The sequence below is a fragment of the Diadema setosum genome, chromosome 9 (genome assembly GCF_964275005.1).
Source record: "Diadema setosum chromosome 9, eeDiaSeto1, whole genome shotgun sequence".
NCBI lineage: Eukaryota > Metazoa > Echinodermata > Echinoidea > Diadematoida > Diadematidae > Diadema > Diadema setosum.
The window spans coordinates 18,658,000-18,669,042 of NC_092693.1; the positions used below are offsets into that span (position 1 = coordinate 18,658,000).

Consider the following 11,043-nt stretch of genomic DNA (forward strand, 5'->3'; position numbering starts at 1 on the left):
AATTCGAAGTTCATTTGAAAAAAAAGAATGGTTTTAAAATGGCTGAGATATCCAAAACAAACGATCCTAATAAAAGTAGGGACCCACCTTTTATCAGGATCGCTTTGTTTTACTTTGTTTTTGGATATCTCAGCCATTTCAGAACCAATTTTCATCTAGCAACCTTTCAATTCCTTTTAGAATCGTATGCTCTTCAATATTTCATGTAGTGGTTTCTAAGTACCTCACATAGAGTTAAAAGCTGAATCCTCACCTCAACCAATACTATAACATTCCTTTAGGATGCCCACGCGTTGGTTTTCAAATGGAAGAGTTTGCTTCCAAAAGGTGCTAAATCCACTTTTCACGGCAAGGTGAAAAACCTGGATTTTTATTTCTCATGCTTCAAAGCGTTTTCATCTAATGACTTTATGATTCATAGAAGTACCTTATAATGGGATGAAGAAGATGTGCCTCAGAAAAATCTGTGTCGTACTGATTTTTAAAGAATGAATATTTGGGGAGATTTTTTGGATTTAGCACCATTTGGAATAAAGATTTTAGCATGTTGATATGCAACGTATGAATGTTGCTTTAGTGACCAGTTTCTCTGACTTCATGAAGTTTTTTTTGGATGATTTGTTATCTCTACACATTTTTATGCCTCTGCCCGAAGGGTGCCGGAGGCATTATGTTTTCGGGTTGTCAGTCCGTCTGTATGTCCGCACGTCCGTCCGCATTTGTTTACGTGATAACTTGAGTAATATTGAGTGGAATTTTACCAAACTTGGCCCAAGTGTAAAGTATGATGGGGCAATTACTTGATTAGATTTTGGGTGAAATTGGCTGTGGTCAAAGGTCAAGGTCAAATCATGAAATTGTATCCGTTTACGCGATAACTCAAGACTGGATGAAGCAAATTTCACCAAACTTTGTCCAAGGATAACATATGATGGGGCAATTACTTGATAAGTTTTTTTGGTGAAATCAGCCAGAGGTCAAAGGTCAAAAGTGAAGGTCAAATCCTAAAATTTATCTTTTTATGCAATGATTCAAGACTGGATGAAGCAGATTTCACCAAACTTGGTCCAAGGATGACATTTGATGGGGCAATTAATTACATGTATGTAGTTTTTGAATGAAATTGGCAAGAGTTCAAGGTCAAAAGGTCAAGGTCAAATGCTCAACATTTCACTATTTTCCCCATATCTATGCAATTCCTGAAGGTATTTTCTTGAAACTTACTGTATACATGTACTACCAAATGAAGATTCTCCAGAGAGAGTTTCATTTCATGAGGTCAAAGGTCAACAGGTCAAAGGTCAGGTGAAAACTTAAAATTTCACTTTTTTCTCCATATCTTGTGAATGGTTCAAGGTATCTTCATGGAACTTGGTACATATACATGTACTCACTGGCATGGATTATCAAGGGAATTTAGGGGACATGGGGTCCAAGGTCAAGGTCAACTCCTCAAAATTTCACTATTTCCATAGGAGAACCATGCATTATGGCGGAGGCATACCAGTCGCCATAGCGACATTTCTAGTTTCTACTGTTACAGCCAAATAGGGAAATATATAAAGATGTATATATTGTGGTAATTATGGGACGTGAATTTTATTTTATCGTAACAAGAATTTTGTTATTACTGTGTTCACTATAATGGGAATGCACTGTACATATCTGTTTAAAAGTCCAGTTTGATGAAAAATTAATCCAGCACCTTCTGGAAAGGAATTCTTTGAATACAGACTTATATCTCATATGTTTTTAGTCCACTTTGTTTTGACAGTGAGCAAGTGGTAATATTTTCTTTGGATTTTGCACCTCATCCAGCACTCGGTGCGGCAGTCACGCCACTACCTGGCAGACGAGGACATCAACGAGCCGAGGCTCCACGTGGGGCGCAGCCTCCACATCCTGGCCCGGCACAAGACGCGAAAGATGCGTCGGCAGCAGCGGTCGGGGGCGGGGGAGGGGGTCAACGGCCGCCGCCACTCCGCCTCCAAGTTCATGAACATGATCCGCAACAGGAGCTCGGGCAACATGGAAGAACGCACCGCCGCCGCGGCGACCAAGGACGAGAGTAAAGGTAGGTGGAATCCTTCCTGGATCAGCGGTGTGGAGCCATGCATCATCTCTAACAACTAACTCACACTAATGGCTTGCATTGAAAAAAAAAATGAATAAAAATACCTACAAACCAAAGCTGTACACATGTATACATTTGCATGTACTTTTTAATGTTTACATACACACACACACAGACACTCTAATAGTCCAGAATTCACAAAGGTCCTTTAGATTTTGAACTGCAGTATATGCAAATTTCTTCTGCGTAAATACGATTGACAAATTGCGTACACCAATAGACGTCCAGTAATAAATGTACTTTGATACGTGCATTTCACCCTTATTTTAGTCCATTGTCTAAATTCAAAACCCACATTCGTGAGTTAGGGCATTATGTTTTTCACACACAAAAAAAAAATCTTTATTTTTGATTCCACGTAGTAAGAAATGAGATAGTGCACACTTTCTTTGATTGTGTAAACAAAATGAACAGAGAGATTGTACAAAATATATATTTTTGAAATGTGCGAATCACATAATTACATTGAAAACAACCAAAAAATATTTTGCTTACTTTTGATACTTAATCATCGTGATTAGATAACAATATATATAATTGAACAAAGTGAACAAAAACTTTGCAGAATATATCATCTTACTTTACAGACACACACAGCTGCACACAGACACATACATACACACATTCTTTTTTTTTTTTTTGTATTCTTCATTCAAATTTGTTTGATCTCAAAATGTTTCTTGATCTCTTAGATTTATATGCACCCAGACACATACACACACCCAGACACATACACACACACACACACACACACACACACGCATTGTATTCTATATGATAGGAATGCTGCCAACAAGAAGCACACCAGTAAGGCAAAACAACTACAAAAAAAGTGACGGAATGTACATGAGCAGAAGAGAACAGAACTATGCTATCCAAACAAGCAAAAGGCTGCCAAACAGATTTCCTCGAAACTCTCTTGCATTACGTGCGCGCTCTTGCACTACTCACTTACGGCGGTATCCCAGGAAATACCACTCAGAAGAAAACATAAATCTGGAAACTGCAGTAGATGGAGTAGCCAATAGCATGAGAGTTGATAATGCAACAAGACACCAGAAGCTTTGCTCAGTAGTTTAGAAACGATCGTCGACATGATTTATGGTGTCTTAAATCAAGGAAGTATTGTTTGTTTTTGTTATAGTGGCTGTTGAGGAATAAGACATACATTATGATACAGCCATTCATTGTTTATTCACAACTGAAAGCAAGGGAAATTCCTTTTTCTAAAATGTTTGGGTGACAGTTGCCAGTCTCTTGGGAAATATTTTCCTTACTTCATTAAAGAGACAGAAATTTCTTCATTGCTCATTGAGAGCAAACAACTGTTAGAGATGCATTACAACTTACTTAGCATTTGGCCACACTATCATGAAGTGCTAAACAAAAACAAAAAAAAGTTGCATTTATTAACCTTAACCGTCCCGACAAATTTTCCCCACCCAAATATTTCCCTGGGAGTTATTTCTTTGCTATTGTAATCACGACAGCAGAGAGTTGTGACATCGCTATTCAGTCACTATTGTCTGCGTGTCCATGTTCGTGCACATGTACATATTGCATTTGCACAATGTGCACACAGACACGTGTGTGCATGATGTGTGTATGTGTGCACACACATGCATACCTCCGTGTCTTCCTTTATTCGAGTGTGAGCTTGTGTGTGCGGTCAAAAACCATAACTACACATATCCCAATTTCTAGATTTGAATTTTCTTTTTTAATGACCTTCCTACCCCACCCTTCTATGGCCTGCTATCTTCAAATACAGTCTGCAAGAATCTTTGACTAATTGAAGGAAGTACATGTGTAGACTTAACCAGAAGAATAAGAAGAAATGTGTTTTTATTTTTCTAGCACCTATGTGATGCCATTGCACCAGGAAATGTCAGAACATTTTTACTTTTGTTGTTTGTTTTCTTTTTCCTCACAAATGTCTCACTTACACCTGCAAGTGAGAAATGCATTAAGTGCAATGGCACCGTGTGTTTAAGATGACTTTGATTAAAACAGTAAAATCAAGCAAATACAATGGTAGGATCGACGTTAAGATTGGGCGTAAGTTGAGAAACTTGTAGGATTTTCACGGAGCAATGAAATTGGAGGTGGCCATGTATGTGACCACCCAGCTCAAGAATAATAATTAATGATAAATAAATAAATAAATAAATGGATAAATAGATAATTAAATATATAGATAAATAAATAAATAAATAAATAAGACCCACAAAAGTAAGCCAAAAATGAATTTTCACTCTTCTACAGAGTTTAAAAGAGTATCAAAATCTGAGCTGAAAAATGATGTGTAACTTGTTGAAATTGGACCATCCTAACCCATTCAAAAAAATGATTGTAATATGAGAGAGTTAGGAGGTGCTGTTTCATAGAAAATTGCGAAAAGAGGATTTAAAGATTAGGGTCACTCAGGCATGTTGTGTAGAAGTATCAATGAAAATGCAGTGTGAGCAGCACCTGTGCAAAAGAATATGGTCCACAAAAACTGCTAATATCTCTAGTTATTAGGTATTGTTTTTAAGCTGCTAACTTATGACAGTAGATGGAGAAAAGATTGCTTTCCCAGGTGAGACAAACTTCAATGTTTTGAGTCAATCAATCCAAATGACTATTTTGTTCCATTACAGGGAATCTTTATCTGCGACTTTGTGTGCATTTTGAGCTGGGCGGTCACATATGCAAATTGCAGGCAGTAATTGAATGAGGCCATCGTCAATTCCCAGCTCTCCAATGAGACTGTTCATGAAAGCATTGTGAATAATCTTCTTTTTTTTTTCCGGGGGGGGGGGGGGGGGGGGGGGGTTAGTGAGATCCCATTTTGCCTTAAAGTCATCACTACTGGGTTATGACTGGACAGTGATCATTTGATTCAAGAACACAACCAACTTTTGTCAATTTCATCTTAAAATATAGGCACAATTTCTGTCAATGGGAGACTTATGAATTGCTAAACATCAATTCCTTTTATGGATAACATACTGTAAATGTCACTTGCTGTCGATATTACTGCCTTGCTACCTTCATCATGAGGTGGCATCACTTTATATGCTTCCTTGTTTTACCAAATGTTAGAATATGATTTGTAATCTATTTTTTGTTCTTGTTTTTTGTGTATTTTTTTTAACATGACTGAAAATCATATATTATCACCCTCAAAAACAAATATAACATCATGGAGCTTGACTGCAGGTGATCTTTGCCAATAACCATGCTTTCTTATGTTTGTTTATGCAGCATTTCTTTAGCATTTATGACTTTCCAAATATCAAATGGGTCTCATCAACTAACAATAAAAAACATTAACAAATTTACTTCAAAGGCATGGCTTTTGTTTTTTGTTTTTATAGTGTGCAGTTTTTAATGCAAGGAAGTGGGGATATTGAACATTGCATGCTGCATTTTACATTTTATATTTTGCCTTCCATTTTTTCCTCCCCATTTCTTTGCTTCTATGACTTTGATAAAAAAAAATAAACAAACAATGCATATGGCTTTGGGGCTCACTCTGTCCACGGATCACTGCACCCTCACACATTCCCATTCAATGTTCATGGGGCGGCAGCACTTATGGAACCAGCACGGAAGAGCATGACCGGGCCCGTCCCTACCATCTGCATCACGCAGCAGCCTGATGAAGGGGAGGAGGAGGAGGAGGGGATTAGCTTCACTGTGGGTAAAGCCAGCAACACCGGTGGCAGTAAGTCGTATAGGAGAACGCTGTGTCGTATGCAATACAGCAGAAGGGGATGGCGATCTTGTAACATATCTTATCCTGTCTGCTCCTAGAGTAGGGAGGGAATGATGGGGGGGGGGGGTTGGGATGAGGGAAAAAGTCGTATAGGTTCCCTATATTGAGAGCTCCCCTGATTTTGTTCACTTAATGATTTCACTGCACCATCATTATTTGAGAAAACAAACTCTTCTCAATAGTCTTAGTTAGTTCGGCCATCACACACATAAATTGATCTGTATGTTTATCTATTTGTGTATCTAAGTCTAAGCAGCCTGAAATTTCTTAGCGGTTTCTGAGTAAATGTTCGACTTTATATGCACAAGTTTGCTATCCCATTAGTTAAAGCGTTTCCTTCAGTATAAGAGTGGATTTGTTCTTTTTGTTGACAGGAAATCGCAATCAAAGAGTAGAATGCCTATCAAAGCTAATCACTTATTTTTGAAATTAAAAACATTTGCAGCAGGTCAATAGAGTGTCAGAACTACAGTGTGAACACGACTTAAAAATCAAGACATGGAATACAAATGTAAGTTTAAGCTAACTTAAATTGGGAACGACAGATATCAATCGGATAAGGAGGGGTGTATAGACCAGTTAGATAATGTAGTCACAGTTAAACAGCTAATTTTCCCCCCTTGAGTAAATTATCATGACCTGTGAATTTAACCAGTCCTGTATATTGCAGTTCAATATTATATGAAGACCAGTTTGTTTGCATGAATTGATGATGTTAAGCAAGCATCATGCAAACCGTTTTTGCCCCCCCAAAAAAAGAAAAAGCAACCAAAGAAATCTTTTGTTAAAGTGCATATTTTTTTTTTCAATGAACTGTTTTATATAGAGACTTTGAATCTCTAGCTTGACCAAGTAATGTGGATAAATAACCTGCAGAAGTGCATGAGCCTCAAATGCATGTTGCCTCTTAGCTCCTATACATATGCCTGCACATTGCATGACACAGTATTTTGTTCGATGGTTAGTTTTTTTGCCGTTTTATTCCACAATAGGAGGCACACTAATCCGCACGTCTTCAGAGCAGAATAAGATAGCAACCCACTTACAGAAACATTCTAATACTGCAATTAATCGCTATCCAGAAGTGATTGATTGTTGTAATTGTTGGGTGTCTTTTTTTTTTTCTTTTCATTTCACAATTATTCTATGTGGTATTTCAGTAGATTTCTGTTATCAGCAATAAATTTTGAAGTTTTCTTACTTGGGCCTTGCACTATTATGTTTTATGCGCGCACATGCACATTGGCCTGGGTTTTCTCTTTTACTTATGGGTACATTGTCCTTTGCAACCGTACAAATGTGCATATATATCTGTTTATCTGAAAGATTATCTTTACCTCTCTGTTCCATTATGTATTTTCAATTTCTGTCATCATATTATGATATTCTCGGTGTCTACCAATTTGCATAGCTTTTAACTTCACAAGTAGTGATAGAAGGCACAAGATGGTAGATGGCTAAGTTAGCGTAGATGCTTGATTATTGCTCTGAATGTGAAAATATGTGTCATTTTTTTCTCTAGTTGTACTCATTTTCTGGTGTCACATGTTCTAGATATATATGTATGGTAGTGCAAATGTAGTGGACTGCGTAGATGATATTACACTTTCTCAACCATATATTTTCCCTTCATTATCTTTCCCTTCATATTTGTGTGTGTGTGTGTAGTTGAAGCAAGGGTCAGATTTATGAGATGCTGCAGTTGAAGAGCGGTTCATCTCTTTTCTTCATTCATTATGTGTTTGATCGGAGGAAGAAAAATATTACCATTCGTGTCAAGGTAAAGAGTGTTCACCACTTCTACTGGAAGTTTGGGACAAAGAATGTCCAATCTCCTCTATCTCTCTCTCTCTCTCTCTCTCTTTCCTTCTTTTCTCACCATCTCTGCTCTGCAAACATTCAGGTGCTATACAGTAGATAGTTCCTGTTTTTCTTGGAGCGCTGCTTCTGAGTGCATGAAGTCAGTTATGAGTCAAAACATGTTCCTGTATCCCTCTCTGTGCAGGGGCCTTCTGACAGTGCGTACAGCGCTGTGAGGTTTTCTATGCAAATCTGCACTCAAAACAAGGTTGAGGATGGCTCAATGCTTACACACTCATACTGTCTTGTCTGTCCCAAACAGAAGCCGCGGTCGAGGTCAACGGGGAGCCGTCAGTAGGCGTGGCCGACACAGCACCCTCGCAGTCGCCAGACCAGGTCAAATTCTCGGTGGAGGATGAGCAGTTGAAGCAGGACCAGGAGACTGAGTTTTAGGACGGACTTGACGAGCATTCTGTCATGCCTCACATCTACGTATATTCATTTACGCAATGTAATCTAGTGGCACCGTACTAAACCTAACGTGACGTCCCTTCAGCCCACCTCACACTGTGCGATTTCTTTGCGATGCGATGTTGAATGGCAGCAGATTAACATATGATGTACAGTTTGAGGAGGTTCATGATACTGCAGCCAGCAATATTTTTAACATTTTGCAACGGAGAACAACGGTGCTCGATATTGCTCAGTGTTGCATTGAAATGCATTGCTTGTAAAAATCGCACAGCTGTTGAAATGCATTGCTTGTAAAAATCGCAGTTGTTGAAATGCATTGCTTGTACAAATCGCACAGTGTGAGCTTAGGGCTTAGGGTCATTAGTGGAGTAGCTATTTCCTGTGTACTTTGTAACTTTGTAAGGGTAATGTAATGATATGCATCCAGGGTTGTCAATGTGCTTCATTGTATTTGATACATCTACGCACACATATATTTTCTAACACGTATCTCTTGGCTGTAACATCTGGGTAACAATGCGTCTGTACAGTCTTCATTGTTCTAATGGCAGAGTACTTTCAATATTATCCTTCCTGTAAGTCATGTTGAGTGTATGCTTTGAGCCAAGAACGAAGAAGGCATATGAAACACAGCTGCAGTTGTTAAAGGTAAAAGATGGGTTTCATTTGCCTGCAGAAAATGTGGATTTTTGCTCTAAGATGGATGCATGAGAAATGTGTGAAATGGGGCTGTAACAATGCAATTTCAGTTGGGTATAAAGAAGGAGATACAAAATATTATCCATAAAAGTATGCCGGAAGTATTGTAATCTCAGAGCATAATCTATCATGGTTGCTACGTAATGTTTTAAAATAGCTTACGAATCAAACCAAAGCAGTATCCATTCAATCTTTCACGTGAGAGAAGCGAATCACATGAAGTTCTTGGAAAATACTACTACTAGGGCGCAATGAATGATCTTGTAGTAATGTTCTACTTACCCACTATTGAATGAGAAGGGCACTTCAGGAATAAAATTTGTGTACTATGATGGCGATTATTTTACGCTTTTGATCTCAAAATGACTTTGATAATATTACCCTAGCAAATCATGTCAGCCAGACAAGTTCCTTGGTAGACCTTCGATATATTGCAAACAAATCTGCAATGGTGGAGGATGAATTTTGAGCCCTTCTGAGAACTGTGTTTTACCTTTAATTCTGTACCTGAGAAGAAGAGGGATACTAACCCTTTCTGTGCCACGGACTTTGGACTGTGTGTACAAGTTTTTCTCTGCCAATCAGCTTCAAAGCGCACAAAAGAGTTGACAGGTATTACAAGGTCAATGTACAATACTCTTACACAACATTGTTAATAGCGTCAATGATCAATGATATCATAGACTACAAGTACAAAGAAATACTTCTGTTTGTTTCTGATGTCAATGGCATTTTCCAACTTCTGCTATAATCTCAGCTATGATGTTCTATCAAGAGTGTCAACATGTAAAACTTTGACTTTTTCAGAATATATGTATACATATGACAAAGAATCTTGTGTGTGTGAAGAAACCAGTCCATGTGATATGGAGAGTACTTATAGACAAGATCTCCCTGTCACAAAAAAGAAATTGTCCTCGAAAGACACGTGGCATGTGCTTTTGTCGGAAACGTTTGAACTAAAAAGAAAAATAGAGTTACAGCAGTGTTTTGTTTTCCCTTTGCATCAGTTAGAATCAAAGTGGGATGGAATCTCCTGACATTTCAGCAAAAAGATACGTAGAAAAGTTATCCAAAGTTAGGAGAAATTACTCATATAATATGTCTTATAGGAAAAGGAAATATTGCACTGTCTTCGAGTATCACATCATATCATCCTGATTCTTCTGTTTTGATGATTATGTTGTTATGCTTGGTGGATAATGCTTGTCTATTTTACTTGTTAGTTTTCCCCCAAGAGCTAGAAGCCATGAACATATCTAGCTCATGCTTAAGCTCCGACATTTCTGCTTTCCCTCTTTTTGATTTTGTAAGTCTGTATCATAGTAGTGATATGTTGTGTCTTGATGAAAAAAAGGAATTGATGACACATCAGGCAGCAAATATAAAAATTTTTATTTTCAAACCCAAGCAACATGCACCATTTATTGTTATTTGTCAGCACACCGTGAAAGAGAACAAAAAAACAACAACAAAAAAAGAACAATTTATCAGAGCAAAGATGTTTCATGATTACATGTTACAGTAAGTGCCAAAGGAAGAGGATATGCCTCATTATATGTTTTCTTTGTCTTTCTAGTCACACTTTACCAAAGAACCAAGTGGAATATAAATCACATAGATTTTGTGATGTTTTATTATGGTATAACCATGAAATCAAGAAAACTGGACATCATCATAAATGTAGGATGCCTTAAATATTGCAACAGCAAAAAAAAAAATGCAAATCAAGAATATCGATATATCTTACTAATCTCTGCCAAAAGCCAAAATTAGTGTCAAGACATACTTCCATGTTGCCCAAGGCTATCAATAAACCAAATATAGAAGATACCTAGAGTCTAAAAAAGGGGCCACTGCCATTAAATACTCAAGGTTTGTTTTGTGAATACGATGCTCATCAAATGAGATGGAAATCTGTCAATCACTGCATGCAAACTGTACAGGAAATGGCTTTCAGAAAAATACCACAGGTAGATATTGTGATAGCTTGATCTAGCCAATGGATGTTGGAGGGGAGTTTGTGCCTTATTTGCTTTTTCCACTTTGTTTTTGTGATAATATATGTATGGCACTACTCAAACTGCAGTCAACATGTGAAAATAGATTTCATTCAATCCAGGGTCTTAGAGTCATTAGAGACAATTGTAGGCTTCGTCAAAAATGTATGTGT

At 37.7% G+C, this 11,043-nt stretch overlaps 1 protein-coding gene across 1 annotated transcript in view; it reads left to right on the plus strand.

Annotated features, from left to right (window-relative positions):
• The window catches only part of LOC140232922 (probable Na(+)/H(+) antiporter nhx-9), a 47,675-nt gene extending 45,542 nt beyond the window's left edge, over positions 1-2,133 (plus strand). Inside the window, exon 11 of the mRNA XM_072313033.1 lies at positions 1,819-2,133. Coding sequence (XP_072169134.1) covers positions 1,819-2,133 — 315 coding nt within the window. The remainder of the gene's footprint in view (positions 1-1,818) is intronic.
• Positions 2,134-11,043: the final 8,910 nt, after the last annotated feature.